Here is a 20,713-nt window from a genome sequence, read left to right as displayed (position 1 = left end):
TCAATTTGTTTAACTTTCATTATCATTAAGCTTAGCAGCCTTACAATATTGAATTAGAAATATTGTAAACTTCAACCTTATAAAGATATTATTTCAATTTTATAAGCATATTGTACTCATTACAAAAGAATTAATTCAGGCCACTCGGCTACCTTCATAGGCACACTAAATATTGTCACCCTGACATTAAAACTCAAGAGAATTATAATTATTTTTTGCGATCAGTTTGGCAATACTATATAAACTGACCTGAAAGTCTACCGTGTATCATTTGGCAATCGTTCATCAAAACATCTAATACCGGTACGCTAGCAACATGAGGATTGCAGTGGTACTCTGTCTCGCAGCATTTGTGGCGGCAGCCTATACTAGAAATGTACGTACTAAAAGAAGTATTGATCTTCTAGAAGCAGCTTCAGGGCACTTTGAAAAGGGTGGTGGCGGAGAGCATTACGGAGAATATAATGGAGATCACGACGAGCATGGTGAAAAGGGCTACAAAGAATACCAAGGCCACGATTTTGGGAAGAAGGGCCACTCCAACCACGAAGGTCTGAAAGGATATTTTGACGAAAGTGGCGGTCATAAGAAAAACCACCACAACGAAGAAGGCTATTTTAATGGCTACGAGCATGGCGATAAAGGTGAAAAGGGACATAGTTTCGAAGAGAAGGGACATTTCCACAAAGGTCATTCTATAAAAGGGCATCATGGAATACACAAACTAGATGAATTTAAAAAGAATAAACATTTCCACGACAAGCACGGTGATTCAGGTTTTGATGAAAGTTACGGAGGTCATCACGATGAAGGAGGTTACAAAGAAGGTGGTGAATTCCATAAAGGACACGATGTAGGGGATTTCTATGAACACGAAAAAGGCGATAAAGGTCATTTTGAGAAGGGTGGTTTTCATCATGATAATAAGGGTCACCATGATGAAGGAGCCAATGATGAATATTGGGGTCACAAGGAGGGTCATGGTAGTAAAGGAGGTTCCGACGAACATAAAGGTTGGGGTTGGGAAAAAGGACACAAGTGAAATTGAAAATACACTCAATCATAATCACTTATGTATCTTAATGATTTTTGTTACTGTTGAATATTTTGTGATACGCAATTAATAAATAAAATTTAACATTAAGCGGGTTCTTAGTTAACTGACCACGAGGTTTCATTTATAAGAAGATCCAATAAGGCTTAAAATAAAAGGTAAGCCTTGAATAAACGTACATAAAACATACAGTCGCTGAAAATATTGTCTGCTAGACTGAAATAATTCACAAATTCAAAGCGAATTGTGAGGCACGTTGAGTGAACATGAACTGATCGTCGTGTGTTTCGAAAACGCTCATCAAATTTCAGTAAGGGGGTCTAATAATATATCCTACACTAAGTATCTTTTTATAATGAATTACTTTCAAAACAATAGACTATCATTCAGCTAAAGAGTAAGTTCCTAAAATTTATATAAATCTTTTTAAATTATGAGAGCTGTCTAAAACCGTAAAGTTTATATTGTATCATTGGAATTTGTGAGCAAAACATTTTTTTAATTATTTGAAAAAGGCAAAAGCTCACCTAATACAGTCAGATCTTGAGATGTATTTAGTTTTTTTTTTAATAAGTTATCGACTTAAGTTGGTATAAAAAAATTATTTACATAAAAATCATACTTATATGTACGTATATATGTAAATTCACAAAATCGGGGAAAACCACGACACAAACACATGACAAAAATGACCATAGCTACCAACGTAATCCAAAGAAATGATTCAAAACGTATATCTTATAATTACGTTCAGGTTTACCAACATCATATAATAAGGTTTACGCATTTCAATCAATTGCTTACTTCACACTAATTTCTGATTTTCTAAGATTTTTGAATTTATTTCTTATGGTAAGGATAAGTAGTGGTCACATCTCTTTTCAAAGCATAAGCATAAAAACGATAACGTTGTAAAACAGAGTTTAATAATTTTAATATTGCGATCGTTGATTTGTTATGAAGTTACGCCTAACTGCACAACTAATCATGAAATTTTCAACACACCTAGGGTAGGAATGCACATTTAATCCCGAAATTTAAGCGGACGGAGTCACGGGCAGAATATAGTCATCATATGTAGCTAACACTTCAGCCAACATGAGATAAATACGAATAAGGGAAAAAATTAAAGATACAAACATCTTAACTGTAGCTTCTCAATATATTCTTGATATTGTAGTGAATTTTCTTCACACTGTGATATTCATATCACATATACCAGGAACAAAACACATAAACTTGATAATTGACATGCCTTAGTAGATAATTGTTTTTTTTGGGCGATGTATATTATGCTTGTACAATCACAGAAAATCAATCAAATTTTATCTGGTAAAATAACATAAATGACTTTCCTAAGATTGGGAATGGAGCCAACGTCCTTAGGTTAAAAAAAAATTGTATTGTATCGAAATTTTACTTTAATTAAACCCGCTGAGTTTTTGCGCCCATTCATCTCAGGTCTGAGACATAAATTTTAGAATGGATGGAAGGTTTTGACATCGAATAAGGAGTAACATTATATCAATTTGAATCACACTATCTAACTTCACGGCAGTTGTCATCAAGATGGTGCAAGGCGCTCTTAAGTTCTAAAAGGATACAGAGATAGACAGACGTGGTTGTGGTTATAATAATAAAAATATGGCATAAAAAATAATACGTCTATTTCTCACAAAAAAAAACCTTCAGACAGACAGAGGCTTTAGACTTATATATTCTTTGTATACTCTAATTTATATACTTATTATAATTATTAAATTAATATCTTTTTCCGGATGTAAATAAGTGTGTAGTTGTTTTGGTAGTCCTTTTTATGTAAAAGGAGGACAAACGAGCGCACGGGTCAACTGGTATTAACTGAACACCGCCGCTCATATTCTCTTGAAACACCAGAGGAATCACAGGAGCGTTGCCGGTCCTTTCTTATAGATAGGAGTACCCATTTAGTACTGTCCCGGCAACACCGCACATTGAACAGCTGTCTAATACTATTAAAAAAGCTATTTAAAAACCGCACTGTGGAGGACCGCCACACATCCAGGTGATATCCTAACTTGTGGCGTGTCGTGCGAAGGTGGAATTCGGCGACAGGAAAAAGGTGAAACACCTCTTCGGAACACTCCCCGTGATAAATGCCAGGATGAACTGAAGTCTTTGACATGTTTTTGACAAAATAACGACAAAAATTATTTTTTTACTCTAATTATTATAATGTTGGATTAAACGAAATCGTAACACTATTATGTACCCTTACAATAAAATACACAATTAAATTATCATTTTCGGTGGACGCCTCAATAAACTAAACAATTTTTAATTTGTAATTGTTTTTAAAAAGTCCTTTTATGTTTTATTTGTATTTCAAAACTTTACTTTCTAATTGATATATTATGTGAACAAGATCACAAATTTAAAGAAATCAGACTTTCATCCAAGCCACTTCCGTTTGTATGAACTATAGAAATTCACTAATAGAAACAGTTGACCTTGCGAGCTCCGCATTTCAGATGTTACAAACTATCAAGCTAAGTTTCCTAACAACTGCAATGCTTTGAGTATAAAATATCATTTCTGTGATAGCAGAATCATTCAGCAAGCACAACCAAAGCAATCATGAAGTGTAGCCTTCTAGCAGTCTTCGGACTGGTGGTGTTAGCAGCCGTGGTCTCAGGACGAGACATGCGGGAGAAGAGGTCGGCTGACCTGGAGGCCGCAGCCTCCGGCCACAAGTGGGACAAGGGCGGCGGCCACGAGCATCACGGACATCACCATCACGATCACGGTCACCATGACCACAAGGGCCACAAAGGTCACCATGAACACCACCACGGCCATAAGGGTCACCATCATCATGAGGGCCACAAGGGTCACCATGGAGAGCACGGAGGCCACAAGAAGCATCACCATCACGACGATGGCTACCACCACCACCACGGACATGGCGAGAAGGGAGAACATGGCCACGGGCACGACGAGCACGGTCACTGGCACAAGGGTCACGACACGAAAGGACATCATGGAGTCGAGAAACATGACGAGTTCAAGAAGGACAAGCACTTCCACCATCACCACGGGGACAAGGGACACCATGAGCATTACGGCGGCCATCACCATGAAGGTGGACACAAGAAAGGAGGACACTTCCACCATGGACACAAGCACGGCGGTCATCACGAGCACCACCACGGGGACAAGGGACACCACGAGAAGGGAGGTCACCACCATCATCATAAGGGACATCACGATGAGGGAGGTCACCATGAGCATCATCATCATCATCATGACCATGGCAAGAAGGGAGGTCACGAGGACCACAAGCACTGGGGACACAAGAAGGGACACTAAATGTTTCAATTTAGTCTTTAACGAGTTGTTATTTGTTGATTTGTTATTGTTATGTTATGTTTTTATTACTTTTATACCACGAAAAATAAAATTTTACACTTAATTACTGGATATTATTAAACCATTACACTTATAAAAGTTCATAAAAAAATATTGTTTGTGACAAAAAATCCTCCATGTAATATGGCAAGCAGCAAAACACAAAAAACTACTTATCCCATTATAAAGTTAGATTGAAATGTATTCAAGCAAATTGTTGTGACATTATTACCAAAATACTCAGTGTTATAATTAAAAGAGAAAGCGAAGATATAAAATAATTCCCTAACAGTGAATGTGAACATGTATAATAAATTAAAATGCAAAAAAGACATTTTTCCACTTGGATTGCTTGAACAATTTAATTCACTCAAGCACAATATTGTCAATAAAAACGTGACACGATAACACACGCTCTTAACAAGCAATCTAATATATAATATTCTCATGTCGCGGTGTTTGTAGTTAAACTCCTTCGAAACGGCTTCACCGATTCTTATGAAATTTTGAGTGCATATTGGGTAGGTCTGAGAATCGGACAACATCTATTTTTCATCCCCCTAAATGTTAAGGGTGTTCCACGCCAAATATTTTTTTTTATTTTTTTGTAATTTATTTTTAAAATTGTTTGATTATGAGTCAGTTGTTTGATTATGAGTCAGCATTAAAATACATACAACTTCAAATTTTCACCCATCTACGATCAACAGTTACTTTTGTATCGCGATTTTAATATCGGCAATACAACGTTTGCTGGGTCAGCTAGTACTAGTAATCAATAAAAATTAACTTAAAGATGATTAGACAATAGTTACACATAAATCTTTTACATACATATCGGTATTTTTAACTTAAATTAATTGTTATTGAATTTTACCCTTTAACAATAGGAACATTATTTATTCACATTGTGATCTGAACAGAAACATATCTACCATAGCTATGCCGGAACGGAACAAAATTGTAAGGAAAAAAGGAAAACTTTCTTCAAAGAAAACGTGTGCATTCGAGTGAAAAATATATCGCCTCGAATTACCTTCCCGGTTACTTCGTTTTTTATTTATTTTTCCTTAGACATAACATAATGTGTAAGCATTACTGTGTGAAGGGCGCCGTAGCTAGTGAAATTACTGGGCAAATGAGACTTAACATCAAGGTGACGAGCGCAATTGTAATGCCGCTCAGAATTTTTGGGTATTTCTAGAATCTTGAGCGACACTGCATTGTAATGGGTAGGGCGTTATCAATTACCATCAGCTGAACGTCCTGCTCGTCTCATCCCTTATTTTCATTAAAAAAAAACAAAAACACATAAAACTAGTACTAAGTTCTACAAAATTATATACCTAAGCATAATTTTAATGTGAAAAAATATCATTAATTTTATAGTATTCATCCTTTTTTATCTTTTGTATCACAATAGATATGAACATTTTTGTACATATCTTCAAATGTATCTTTTTATTTTTCTTTTTTAGTTATTTTATTATATTTCTCATTATTTAATAATAAGTATAGTAAGAAAATTATGGTACATTATAAAAACATAATTTCTACTAATAACTACTTTGTTAAAAATGCGTCTAATGGTCTAGAATACAAATGTCAATAACTCCTAAAGCTTGCTTCTTATCTGTTTTCAACAAATCAAACATTAATTTCTTATTTCGTCGATATATGTATCCAGAACAACATTCGAATAAAACGCTCTTAATACACGCTTTCTAAGTAAAGCTTTGCAACACAATATCTCGGGAAATCTGAATAATTCTGTATTAGGCAAAAACACATGTTGATATGTTTTGCCAGCAAACTTTTAAGACTTAAAGCGAACTCAAAACGAAGATCAGCTCATGTCAATTTAAAACTGCCTTTGAATGTGTGCAATGCTCGAGGCCTATAGGGTTTGTTTCTTGCCTTTAGGGTTAGATTATGATCCTCCCTTAAAAGTGTCCAATACGTATCAGTTTGAACAGGTTATTTGTTAAATCACTAAAACCTCTTTGAAGGCTACTAACGCTTGTAGCTAACAAGCTGGTATGCCATTGTATAACACATATCTATCTGCTCTTCTGAGCTCATCGTCATCTGATATTGTGATACTCTCGGTCTAATGGTTATAAATTTGTTTCCAGTTTATTGTACAACATACAAGATATCTTGTGCCTATAGATTTTATACATACTATCTGACCCGACAGATGCCGTTCTGTCGATTATAAAAAAATAAGATGTTTTTATGAATTTGTGAAAGATATCGGAGATGTGTTATCAAAATTAGTAAAGTTTAATACAAGCGTTGAATAGGCAATAAGAAGAAACCTGCCCTTCACTAACACTCCTTCGGTTCGATCCTTACCTGCGACGTATTGGGTTTTCGAACTCATATGTACGTTTCTTCGACCCTTGATAAGATTGGCAACGCTCCTGTGACTCCTCTGGTATTACAATGGAGTATGGGCCGCGCTTATCACATACCATCAGATTATCCGTGCTAATTGTCCCCCTCTTCCATAGGATATTAATTAAAAATGACACAAAACGTATTTCTGAATGATCATTGTATATTTAACGATTGTGACTAAGGTTAATCTACATGTCCTTTATCAAATTATTAACGTATATTATTTTATAGTGAACATCCCGTTAAAATCGAACAGAAACGGTTCAGAATTTAGCGGGAATAATCAGAAAGACAGGCAATTTTTAGTAAATTAGTTTTGTAGTATGTGTTGAAGAGACATTTAGTAAAAAGCTCTATTAAATGATAGCGAAATCAAAACACACACTTCCTTTCTATTGATATTTGTAGATGTACAGTAAAAGCGAAGCGATGAAAATTGACTTTAATGGCGAACAAACAGCCAACGCTTATACCGGATTTCATATTAATTACAGCGATATAATTAATAGTGGGTTGAAAATTCAGGAGAACTCAATTTGATGTTAACTAGAGTCATTGACATAGTTAATTAGTTTCAAAACTATATTAGCAAACGATAAAACCTAATAATAGTAGTGCACAAATTAAGAAACCTAAAACCGCGGCGAAATTTAAATGAAATGCTTAACGTACTTATCAGTAACAAATAGTACAATAATGCTTCACCTTGAAAATAAAATCGACCAGCAACGTTCAGGTAGCAATCATTGCTTAACTCTACAACCGAGAAAATTCACTCCCCGTGTTTATAAAACAGCGACAAAGATAAACAATTTCAGAAATTAATAGGCTGTGGCAACAGTGACAACAAGATGAAGGCGCTCGCGCTGAGCTGTCTGTTGGTGCTTGTAGCCATCGCGAGCGGGAGAGACATCCGTGAGAAAAGAGATGCTGATCTAGAGACTGCGGCGTCTCATCACGAACACGGAGGAGGAAAAGAACATCATCATCATCACCATAACGATCACGGCGGTAAGGGTCATAAGGGATATAAAGGACACCATCATCACGAGCACGGAAAGAAGGGCCACCACCATCACGAGGGACACAAGGGACATCACGGTCATCACGAAGGCCACAAAAAAGGTCACCACCACGATGAAGGCCACCATCATGAGCATCACCATGGTGAGAAAGGCGAAAAGGGACACGGATTTGAAGAAAAAGGACATTACCACAAGGGCCACTCCACTAAAGGCCATCACGGAGTTCACAAGTTAGATGAATTTAAGAAGAACAAGAAATTCCATGATAAATATGGAGAATCTGGATTTGAGGAAGGTTACGGTGGACATCACGATGAGCACGGTCACAAAAAAGGGGGACATTTCCATAAGGGACATGATCACGGCGGCCATCACGAACACCATCATGGAAAGAAGGGCTTCCACGAGAAAGGGGGATACCATCATGATCACAAGGGTCATCATGATGAAGGTAGTGACCATGAGCATCATCACCATCACCATGGTCATGGTAAGAAGGGCGGTCATGATGAACATAAGCATTGGGGATTTAAGAAAGGCCATTAATGCCTACTTAAACTAAGATTTGCACTTTGTATACCATTACGATATTTTACCTCATTTTGTAAATATTATATTTAATTAATACTTTTTATACATAAGGTAGATTTATTAATAAATCCTTAAAAGGACTGTGTCTATGTTTTTAATAAAGAAAAAAACTGTCAATGTACATGTTCGTCTTGTTAACACACTCCTTTTTACTCCTCCAACTTGAGTAGAAGTTAAAATATTACATTGAAAATTTTATATCTATAGTACAAAGTACTGTGTATCGTTCGGGAAATATACAACTTAGATTAGCAAGAGACTATATATATGTTTTTTATATATTTATATATATATATATATATATAATGTTTATATATATATATATAAAAACAGGCCAGGAATATTAGTTTATTGCTCAAAATAGAGGTTAGTTCTAAACTCATAGCTGTCATAGTCTATTTAGACGTATAAATTATCTCAGATATACAATTATAACTGTGTATAAATTACTTTGGTAAATTTTTAGGATATTATTGTGGTCATAACATAACATAGATGTTTGAAGTCAACAAAGAGGACGAGTATATTGGGCGCGTCCATATTTATACAAAATACATTTAAATTGTGGTTCATAGTTGAAGCACCGTGAACAAAGGTTCATAACTTTGTATGTAAGCAGTAACAGCCGTTCCCAATATTAAGTCTATCTCTTGCTTGTGATAAAAATCGTAACTATCGTTGACGTTTCTGTCCCAATAAACTTATCGACGGTAACTCACCTTATCCGTGCACGCCGCGCTGTCTGTCAATGGGACGACGTATAGCTTTCCAGCGACAGCCAAGTTTGTATGGAAATTGCAATTCACGCGTCCCAATATAAGGCGATAAGAATGACTTATCGGGTATATTGGAACAGCTTCAGATTATTGACAGCTGATTACTGACAGTAGAAGGTAGCAATTTATCTCTATCTGTAGATTGCTTATTGGGAACGGCCGTTAGTAAGCATAGTACAATATAACGAATGCGCATCTATGAAGCTACGCCTCCGTGGTCGATTCTTGCCGACTATAAGTAGAGTGTGACAGTTTCATTCATTTACCAAATATATAAAATTTCGAGTGTCTAGTTCTGAAAGTGTAGGTACCTAAATTAATGCAAGTAAACATAATAAAAAAATATTAACAAAAAAACAACCGAATCCAAAAATAACAATAATCGTTACCAGAATTAGATTAATTAACTAGATTGTATAAAAATACGCAATTATTTTTATACTTTTTACTGCATAATATTATATCTTTTGTTTTGGAATAGTGTTTTCAAGTCGGTCTTTTATTATTTTTTTTTTATTTTTAGGTTTTTCGATTTTTATTGAATCTGATGTACACAACAAATAATTTGTCTTTATATATCCAGATCCACTAAATATTGCAATTCAGCAATGAACGTAAGCGCATTGCAATTTGATTACAGACAGTTAGACCCTTACTGTAAGTCGTTAAGGAGTTCAATTATTTGACCATATGGACTTTACGGTTTTTGAAGTAAATTTTTGAAGTACTCCTTTTACAATATAAAAAAATCATCGAAATCGGTTGGCGTGATATTGAGTTATTCGTAAAGTTGTCGCGCACATACAGCAAATTTAAGACTTTTATGGTTTTCTCATAGATGCGATTGGATCTGGACCAAATTATAATACCACCACCACACCACACGGGACCACACGGGAAGCACCAGCTTTCAAATAATAATAAATAATTATCAAAATCGGTTCACCCAGTCGAAATTTTTGCGGTTACAAACATAAAAAAGAACATACCGACGAATTGAGAACCTGCTCCTTTTTGAAGTCGGTTAAAAAACACCCCGTAGCGATAATAACTGACTCACAACGTAATATATTTTACGTTATTGAACGAACATTGAACGTCACCTATGTAATTAGCGCACGTCACTCAATGTATGTCGCATTAGCTTTCCTCGTTGTGGAGGATTTAAAGTAGCGTCAGATGTCGCCATAAATCCAGAGTGAGCAGTGACGTCACTAATCTCCACATTTCGCCCCTTAATTAGTGTAAAAGCCTTATCAATATATTATCAAGCTATTGAGAACCTAGCTTTTACTGTTATTTTATTCACATGGAAGTTAAATTAGTAATAATTAAAGTACATACTAATTAATTTTCGATGACACAATAGGTTTTAACCTATTGCGTTAACTCTCACAACGGTTCCCTGGTTTATACATACATAATTATTATGAACGTCTATTCGATGTGTTTCCTCAGATGTTATAAAAGGTGATCACTACAGGTGTCCCGTGTATCTTATCGTTTGTCTTCCTTCTCCATAAAAAAGTCGGAAGTGCTTGTCGGGTTGATTTGATAGTATTACCCCCCTCGATGGTATAGTTTATTGTCTCCGTATAGAAAAACCTTCATAATCCATAGCACGCAGGGTGTCCGTATTATCCATATTAGATTAGAATACGAAGGCAAGCGAAGCTCTCTAAGAAAAAAGCGATTCACTCGATTGTATGAAACGTGCAGTCATTGATAGATTGGCGGATGACGGCTATAATCTAGTAAAAAAAGGAGATAGATAGCCGTTATAAGCAACTGTTCGCTTTCAAATTTATCCGGACTATATTTCGTGGCCAATAGCTTAGTGTAATTACTACTATTTCAAACTTATGTCAAATCACTGCACGTTTCATACTAATACTAAATTTCAATTTTTACTGAGGCAGTTCCGCCTCTTATTACCTAGTATTTACATCCTTTTTAAGAGTATGTATCAGCATTACTGTTATATATTCTTTGGTATTAGTATTGCTGCTATAACAATTTAAACAACACATGAACACAAGATGTCGAATTTCAAAAGTGTACGCGTAAAGTACAGAGAGTGAAATTTTATGGTGAGTATACGGTAACTCATGGTGTGCGATTCTGATTCGTTATTTGCCGATTTTTATCGGTTACCACCACCAGTGGGAGGCTCCTTTGCACAGGATGCCGGCTAGATTATGCGGCTAATTCTGCCGCGAAGCAGTAATGTGTAAAAATTACTGTGTTTTGGTCTGAAGAGCGCCGTAGCAAGTGAAATTACTGGGCAAATGAGACTTAATCTATACTAATATTATAAAGCTGCAGTGTTTGTTTGTTTGTTTGTTTGAACGCGCTAATCTCTGGTACTACTGGTCCGATTTGAATGATTCTTTCAGTGTTGGGTAGTCCATTTATCGAGGAAGGCTATAGGCTATGTTTTTTTTTTCAAAATTAGGGATCCGTAATAAAATTGCTATTTTGTAACACAAGGTGTAAAATCGATTGACAATAGAACAAAATGATGTACAGGCTATAATATAGGCAATATTTTATTGCTTATAAAACTATCGCGTGAATTATACTTTATCCATATAAAGTATAATTTTATTTTAATTTTATTTTTTGCCATCAAAACAACGTTTGCCGGGTCAGCTAGTATTAATATAAAATATATAAACTTATGTCTCAAGGTGACGAGGTAGTCAGGGCGTATCAATTACCATCAGCTGAACGTCCTGCTCGTCTCTTCCCTTATTTTCATAAAAAAAATTGTAAAACGTGCAATCCGCGCTTCACATTGAAGAAATTATATATGTGAAGGGAAGATTGTTGAAGAATCTTGTAACGAAAATTGACAACGTGAATATCATAAGATCTTTATTAGCTTCAAGAACAGGTTATTCACCACGATTCGAGCATTATTGAGTTTTCCAGTATATTCGTAGTGACAATAATCCATAAAGATACATAATTTAATACAAAACTGTCATCACATGTTTATTTAATTTTAGTTATAATTACTAAAATAAACATCTATTAATTCGAATTAAACCCAACCGCCTAAACGCGAGGTTCACGGAAGCAGAGATATATCTGAAAATATATACTTTATACGTTAGTATCCATTCCTACTCTGTAGTTATACCTATAAGTCACAAGACGTCTTATTACAATGGAACACTGCGAAATGTAACTTGCTACGAACTTAAATTTTAACGCCTTGTTATATTATGTAAACGTTACAAAAAATAATTTTGCGCTCGTTACGATTTAATACAACAACAATATTTTTTTATTTATTTACTAGATGACCTGGCAAACGTTGTTTTGCCATATCAATTATATATGTAAACCTTCCTTGAGCTACAAAAGATTTCATTGAGATCGGTCGAATAGTTTAGGAGTTATTAGGGAACATACAAACATACATTATCTTTTATATATATAGATTAAGAAGACCAACAGCTTTAAAAACTTAAATGATACTTAAGATTCCTATGAGAATTCCATTGCACCTACACCGTAATCTCGCTGACACCCAGTTTTTAATGAAAATTGCTCAAGGATTTGTCGATAACCCTCAATTGTTAAATTTAATTTACATTAGAGTCCCACCCCGCACGTCTACGAAACCGCCTCTGCTTCATATCCCTTACCACCAATCGTAGTATCGATCAAAAAGCTTTTTATTTAGAAGCTCCAATTTATGCAATATTTTGTATAATAGTGACAATATTGAATTAATTGATTTATTTGCTAGTAACATTAAAAGTACAAGATGTGCACTTAGTAAATATTATATGTTGGCGCTAGATTAAACTTTATTTATAAACTAAATTGTACAACTTTAAAAATAATTTTTCGTTAGAAATAATTTTATATAGACTGAAATTTGTTTTTCCATATGTGGAAGCTTTTAATTAGCCTTATGTTTACCCACATGCTTTAACTGTATTGTGTTTGTGCCTGTAAGCTTTCCTAATAAAATAAAATAAATACTTAACTTCATACTTAAGACTATCAGAGCCACGCGTTTATTTTTGTCCACATTTTTTGCCGTTTTTAGGCTCGACCTTTAAATCTAGTAAATATTTGATCGACGCACAATTTAATCAAGTTAGATGTCATTCAAACGAGAGCTCTATAAACGTTCGTTCAAAAAGCGTTACAAACAAACACTCCAATTTGTTCACATTTTAACGCTTTTTATCGAGTTGTGCTGGGTTTTAGACGTTTGGTCAATGCATTTTCAGACATTTTTAAATACATATGTATGTATTGTATTCTAACATCATGTAAACTAACCATGTCGCTAATTTGATGCGAATATGAATATATAATGCGAATGCTTATATGTCAGTGACTGGTGTTCTCGGATTTTATTCCTTCCATGGAAGCGATTAAATCAAAACGCACGGTGCGATCAATAGGCATATTCTCTCCAAACACAACATTAATAATAAGAGCTATTGCTGCTGCGTTAGTTGCACTCTGGAAATCGTATTGAAAACTTACTCTTATTTTTAATTTAAGCCACTTTTAAAGTCGAAAACAATCCAATGTCGAATATATTTTTAATCTAGAACGTTCTCGCTGTCGTGTGAAACTTTTCACTCCGAAATCGCGTACCGAGAGGTTTTATTTTAGTTAAAAGTAGCCAAAATACGCCAAAACGACAATTTGATATTTATAAGCAATTTCAGGAAGCGGCGCCGGCGTGACGAACTTCGTCCTCCGACCGCACTTACATTATTTGTATCGCATGACGGCCATTCGCAGCCTGTTCTTCCTGTGGGGCGTCTTATTATTAGTAGTAGAGTACTGTCGGCAGTAGGATAACCACCCTCTAACTGCTTTAACTGCACCCTGAGATAACACTGAAATCACTATTCCAACGTAAATTACGGCAGAATTTTTCACAGACGATTGTTTTGTTAATGAAGATACATATTTTTGTCAATGAAAGGTTTAGTGACAAAGCAAAACATACACAGAGAAGATGTCAGAGTACACATAATATACAAATAAGAAACCTACTTATATCTAAACTTAACATTTACTATTTTTTATATCAAATATTATTACGTAAATAATTAAAAATATAATAAAAAGTACAGCCCACTCGCTAAGTCTGTAGGTGCGTCATCTGCTGATGGCGGGACATGACGTCGGAGAGATGCTTTGAAGGTAAACAAACTACAGCTGAAAATGTCTTGAGCAGAACAAAATAGTTATTTCAATACTCAGTATCTATAAACGCCCGAGCAGAACGGGCGCACGAAGCTCGTTAGGACATTTGCTTGCAAACTTCTTTAGGCGCCTCAAGAAATTTATTTTGTGCGTGAGATTCAGCTGTCACCCAGAGAGATGGGATTAAGGCATACTCACTTGGCACCTTGAGCATTATGATATTTTGTATTATAAACTTCGCCTTAATGAAGTTGTCACTACAGTCGTGTGAGGAAGAACAGACTGCTACATAGGCTGCACTAAAAGTATCGGGAATGGAATATTTCCACTGTTGCTGTCATATTAAAATCTTTTTAATTGAAAACTCCTTGGTTTTAAAATTCGAATACCATTTATTTATTTAAAAAAGATTCTCGGTCTTGTCAAACTTGTGGACGTGTCAAGCTCAGTGATGATCCCCGTCAAGGTCGTCCAAAAACTGCAGTCACCAAAGAAAACGTTGATGCTGTGCGTAAGCTGATTGAGGAATATCGACATATGACATACCGCTAAATTCAGGCAACTTTAGACATTGGCATGAGTCAAATACAAATAATCTTGCATGAACAATTAGGTGTAAAAAAAGTTGTTTTCCCGATGGATACCGCATTTGCTCTGTGAAAAGCAAAAAGCAGCTCGCGTTACTTGGTGCGTCAGAACTATCGAAAGATGCCACGCAGGATCCTCAAATGCTGTATACAACATCGTATTAGGTGACGAATCCTGGATATACGCGTACGAACCCGAAACAAAAAACCAGTCACGAGTTTGGGTGTTCCAAAATGAGTTAAAGCTAACAAAAATTGTTGGTTCATGGAGTGTTGCAAAAAAAAATAGTGGCCACGTTTGTCTCCAAAACCGGCCATGTTGCGACTATTCCTCTTGAGGGACAAAGTACGGTTAATGCAGAATGGTATGCTAGCATTTGTTTGCCACAGGTCGTTTCTGAACTCCGTAAAGAGAACTGCAACCGCCGCATCATCCTCCATCACGACAATGCGAGTTCTCACATCGCGCACAGAACAAAAGAGTTTGTAGAGCAAGAAAACATAGAATTATTAGACCATCCGCCGTACAGCCCCGACCTAAGCCCTAATGATTTCTATACTTTCCCAAAAATAAAGAATAAATTGTGTGGTCAGAGATTTTCATCACCTGAAGAAGCTGTGGACGCCTACAAAACGGCCATTTTGGAGACCCCAACTTCCGAATGGAATGGTTGCTTCAATGATTGGTTCCATTGTATGGAAAAAGGTGTCAAGTTTCGCGGAGAATACTTCGAAAAGCAATAAATACATTTTTAAATAGTAATGTTGTGTCACTTCCTTGATTCCCAAAATTTTCAGTGCTGCCCTCGTAATATACAATGTTATATAAAAAGATAGGAATATCTGGATACTTCTCATTCCGTTCTTCTTAGGTCTGAATCATACTATATTGAATAAAAATATTTGAATTTGGATTTGAATTGATTTTCCTATATTCGATTAGTAATCGGCGTCAATTATTAGTCCTTGTATCGACCTTTTCTAATTGTTTCACATAAATAAATTATTAATTTCTCATTTAAGTTTGATTCTCGGCCAAGGAGAACGTAATTTTAAAAATATTTTCTTGCAGTTTCACTAACCTTTATATATTAATTTAATAAATGTAAGTTGAATTGTATGACTTTCAAGTAAAAGTTTTGCCATGGGTAAATAAAGTATGTTTCTGCGCCATTGTTATTTTAAATCATCTGTAATTCGTATATCAGCCACTATTAAAAAATTAAGATATAACATTAATAAGGATTTTCTTAACATCATTAAACTACATGATCAACCATTTATCTGACATTCTAAGTGACATTGTTAAACGTAAACAATGATTGAATAATACTTAGTCTGGCCATAATTACTGATACAATTAAAAATAAACAAATATTACATTTGAATTTGGAATCTGTCATTTTTATATAATTGTTCATTGAGTTGTATTCTGGTTGCACCAAAGATATCACAGAAACATTGTTACCCATGTCATATCGACTTTTAAACACCGCGGAAGGTCATCGTTCCATATTTTGGTTGAATGTTGATTAAATAACGTAAGAAATGCAATATACATTAACGCCTCACGTTATATACTTATATAGATATAAACTGATATTTGTTGCGTTGCCTGAGGGTTGCGTTGCTTAAATTCGCCAACAGATCCTGAGACGCTGGAATAAGACCCAGTGCTCAATGGAAGATAGGTGATCACTAACCAACATCCTTCAGGAATAGAACATCCGGCGACCATCCGGTTCACTTTGGAATCGAATCGACCTAATGTACCCTATAGTAGCCACTTAATAGCAAAAGATACAGTTGTCACCTGTCGAGGAGGAAGGACTCCAACTACAAGCGCCAACTCTTCACGAGCTAAAATCGGCACAAAATTACAGTCTTATAGTTCCATAATTGTCAACTATAATTTTACTAATAATTTTTTTTACTAATACCAAGCGTGTGGAGAGTTTGCATTTGGCTTCATACCTACTTTGTGTAATGCAATCACAGCGATTCAGTTCTCTTTATCACCCCACTCCATTTTAATATCGCATAATGAGAAAACCGAATGAACAGTCATATAAAAATAACTGATTCCAAATTCGAATTTTTTTTTTTTTTTTTTTAATTGGAACGGTATTTATGGCCAGACTAAGCACTTTGCCCAACGAAAGACTAAAGTACTTTTAATCACTATTTCTGGAATATTCATTAATTTGTAATTAATGTAAAATTATCAAGGATGCATTTTGAGGGAACATTCAATCTGTTTATTTTTTATGTATTTATTTTTCCAAGCTTTAACTTAACTTGCTGTCCTACTATGTTATTTTGGGTAAAATTTTTGAAGTCCAAAACTAGAACCACTCCCAAACGTTCGATTGTACTCCAATGTAGTGTACTTACGAACCTTAAGTGACAATTCAATATGGTACCATAGAGCTACACCTCCACCATCGATGGTAGAGGTAAAAGGTGACCATGGAAACTCCAAAATACACCAGATGGATGATGGTTGATGGAGCTGGAATGTGGTCATAAAAGTACATAATTTTTGCTGACTTAAATAATTATAATAAACTGAAAAAAAAAACTTTTATCGCGCTATGTTGTTAAGTATAATATATCCTCCATAAACCAAAAAATTAATAGGTCAATTATTTAAGCTTTCTAAAACGGAGATTGACAATTTTTTTTTTATATTTGTTTTATTCTCTCAAGTGTCTGAATTATTTCATGATATTCCCGCGGATCTTTTACCAGCGTCATATAAAAACTATAAGCAATTGTAAATAATACCGGGATAAAGTACTGTACTCTCAGTAAGTCCTGGTACTCTTTTTCATTCACTTTTTATCGGAAATTTCCTCCTTATCAAAATTTTCATATTTTTTTTTTATTAAATTGTTTTTATTTGTTATCCATCACAACGATTTCACTTCTACCAAAATGATAAAAAATACGAAACAAATATAAAATAACATTCCTTTTGTATAATAATTTAATAAAATACTTACAAAATTTTAATTATTAATACATTTCTAATTCACTAAACTGAGACTGCATCTCAATAAATAAATAGGAGACCAGACGTTGGTAATAACCAATACTATAAATAAAAATTCGTTAATCGATTCGCCTATAGTGTTTTTCTCGTTGAGATTAATGTCCTTTCTTGAAGCCCCACTTCTTGTGATGCTCGTGCCCACCTTTCTTGGCATGGTCATCGTGATGGTGGTGATGTTCATCATGACCACTAGATTCCTTATGTCCTTTATGTTCATGATGGTGTCCTCCTTTCTCGTGGTGTCCTTTCTCACCATGCTCATGTTCATGATGATCACCGTGGTGGTGTCCCTTGTGAAATTTACCTCCTTTCTTATGCCCATGTTCTTCATGAAAACCACCATGCTTTTCTTCATGGCCAGAATCTCCGTCCTCGTGGAAGAAATGCTTGTCTTTCTTGAATTCATCAAGTTTATGAATTTCATGATGACCCTTGGTTGAGTGGCCCTTATTATAATGCCCTTTTTCTTCATATTTGTGCCCCTTTTCACCCTTTTCTCCCTTGTGATGCTCATCGTAATGTCCATCGTCGTGGTGATGTTTCTTTTCAGTAGCACCGTGGTCATCGTACTCGCCCTTGTGATGTTCCTTATCGTGATGGCCTTTCTTGCCTTCTTCATGGTGGTGATGTCCCTTATATCCTTTATGTCCTTCCTCTTTGTGGTCATCATGGTGCTCCGCGTGGTGATCTTTGCCCCCTCCTCTCTTGAACTCTTCATGTTTTGGTGCATGCTCTTCTTTTTTGTGCTCACTAGCAGCATCGAGTTGGTCATCTTTTACGATTTCTTGCTCATGTTTAAGTGGTTTAATCCGTCTCGCTTCAGAATAAACAAAGACATAAAATATTAAGAGACCAAGTAACACGACCAATCTCATCTTCAGGTATGCGGTCTGGGCCAACCGTGTTTATTTCTGAAATTGACGAGATTACTAAAGTCGCGGCAGTTTTATATAAACAATATTGTGTAAGTTTCGTAAGATGACGAATCGGAACGATCTCTGTGACATTGCGGCAAGCGGCTAGTTGTAGACTATTTCAAATTGAGAGCACCTAGATCTAATTATTGAAACAGTTGTTCTGTTTAAGATATCGAACAACTAATTCAATGAGATCATTAGAAAAGTGGAACGTAAGAGCTTGCAAAGTGAATTATACTCCATCGCTTTATTATTCGTACATCGCTCGTGCACTCATAACGCCAACTCTCACACAAATTAATTTCTGCTACTTATGTTCTTTATTAAGGACAGGTACACTAATATAATTTAGCTTCCTAATGCATTTTCTAAGTTAATTTATAAGTCCATTATCACAAGTATGCTTGAATAGTTATATTACAGATCCCTTTGGTATTATAATAATTTAATAAAAATGAACAAAATACTTACACAATTTTAATTATTATATTAGATATTATTACACTTTCAGAATAATTTTAATAATGTTCTTGCTAATAAGATGGAAAGTAACGGATTCTACAATTCGTTTATCTCTCAGAAACAAATTGTAGAGTCCGTAATTCTAGTAATTTGAAATAAAAAACTTCATTTGTGCCTACAATGTCCATGCATGGTTACAAAAAGTTTATGAAAACTTTACACCTACTTATAATATTATAAATGTGAATGTAAGTTTGTTTGTTACGCTTTCAATCCTAAACCACTGAACCCATTGATGAAATTTATTACAGAGATAGACAAGAACTTGGGAAAGCTACCTTTTATCACGAATAAAGGTTTGGCGGGGTTGAAGTAGAGGTGGAAGTTTGTATAAAAGTTCGTCATCATCGAAGATAACACCATGAAAATTTGTATTTACGCATATAAAAATTTGCAGACAATAAATAAATAAATATTTGTTCTAGCGTTTTTACAATTTAAACCAAAGGGTAAAAAAAGGGGGAGGAAAGTTCAATAGTTGGTAGCTTATAAAATGTGTTAACCGCAGCAGTTTGTTGTGTATTATTTTCAAAGTGAGTTTATTAAAAAATTAAAAATGCTGCCCAAAAATTTATTGCACGCGCACGAAGTCGCCGGTAAAAGCTAGTGGTAATATATAAAAAAACATTCATTCATTCACAAAATTCATAGAAAGCAATACAATTACTTATTAGTACATTATTAATTACAAACATAAAATTGGTTAATTTATATAATTTAACGAAACATCCCATAGTTTTGCAAATATAATATTATTTTCAAATACTTTATACTTCTAGTATTCAGTATAGGAACTTATAATAAGCTAAGTACAACTAACTGAACTTAATGTAGAAGAGTACGTTTAACTAAGTACATTAATATCAGTATAAATATTAAATTGAATTATGATAACTTACAAAGAAAATTATATTACAGCTCTGTAATATTAAATTATTTCAAGAGAAACTCTGAAAATAAACACCTATTTGGACGGCGTCGCCGAGAAAACTTACCAATAAGCGAAGCGCTAAGCGTTAATACAAAAGTTTAAGGGTATTTTTGCACAAAATTGTAGTTGTTCACGGGAATCGATTTACTTATAAACATATACTTACTTTAAAGTTAGCAAGTGCTCGTAGAAGCAGGAGTTCACAACTAAAAACTTTGGTGTTATTTGATCGTGACTTCAGATGTTATTAAAATAAAACTTCGTTTCATTTTCCA

At 34.8% G+C, this 20,713-nt stretch overlaps 4 protein-coding genes across 4 annotated transcripts; 3 read left to right on the top strand and 1 right to left on the bottom strand.

Annotated features, from left to right (window-relative positions):
* Positions 1–313: 313 nt before the first annotated feature.
* LOC126971688 (histidine-rich glycoprotein-like) lies at positions 314–1,120 on the top strand. Its single transcript, XM_050818083.1, has one exon. It carries the CDS (start codon positions 317–319, stop codon positions 1,040–1,042), a length of 726 nt encoding a protein of 241 aa, XP_050674040.1. The 5' UTR covers positions 314–316; the 3' UTR covers positions 1,043–1,120.
* Positions 1,121–3,659: 2,539 nt separating this feature from the next.
* LOC126971685 (histidine-rich glycoprotein-like) lies at positions 3,660–4,505 on the top strand. The gene has a single exon (XM_050818077.1). It carries the CDS (start codon positions 3,671–3,673, stop codon positions 4,400–4,402), a length of 732 nt encoding a protein of 243 aa, XP_050674034.1. The 5' UTR covers positions 3,660–3,670; the 3' UTR covers positions 4,403–4,505.
* A 3,173-nt stretch (positions 4,506–7,678) lies between these two features.
* Positions 7,679–8,581, top strand: LOC126971690 (histidine-rich glycoprotein-like). Its single transcript, XM_050818085.1, has one exon. It carries the CDS (start codon positions 7,696–7,698, stop codon positions 8,413–8,415), a length of 720 nt encoding a protein of 239 aa, XP_050674042.1. The 5' UTR covers positions 7,679–7,695; the 3' UTR covers positions 8,416–8,581.
* Positions 8,582–17,984: 9,403 nt separating this feature from the next.
* On the bottom strand, positions 17,985–20,622 carry LOC126971679 (histidine-rich glycoprotein-like). Its single transcript, XM_050818069.1, has 2 exons — positions 20,605–20,622; positions 17,985–18,979 (listed from the first exon to the last, which is right to left on the bottom strand). Exon 2 carries the CDS (start codon positions 18,941–18,943, stop codon positions 18,164–18,166), a length of 780 nt encoding a protein of 259 aa, XP_050674026.1. The 5' UTR covers positions 18,944–18,979; positions 20,605–20,622; the 3' UTR covers positions 17,985–18,163.
* Positions 20,623–20,713: the final 91 nt, after the last annotated feature.

Source organism: Leptidea sinapis, chromosome 24 (genome assembly GCF_905404315.1).
Source record: "Leptidea sinapis chromosome 24, ilLepSina1.1, whole genome shotgun sequence".
In the NCBI taxonomy this organism is placed as follows: domain Eukaryota; kingdom Metazoa; phylum Arthropoda; class Insecta; order Lepidoptera; family Pieridae; genus Leptidea; species Leptidea sinapis.
This window is presented reverse-complemented; position numbering and strand designations above follow the sequence as displayed.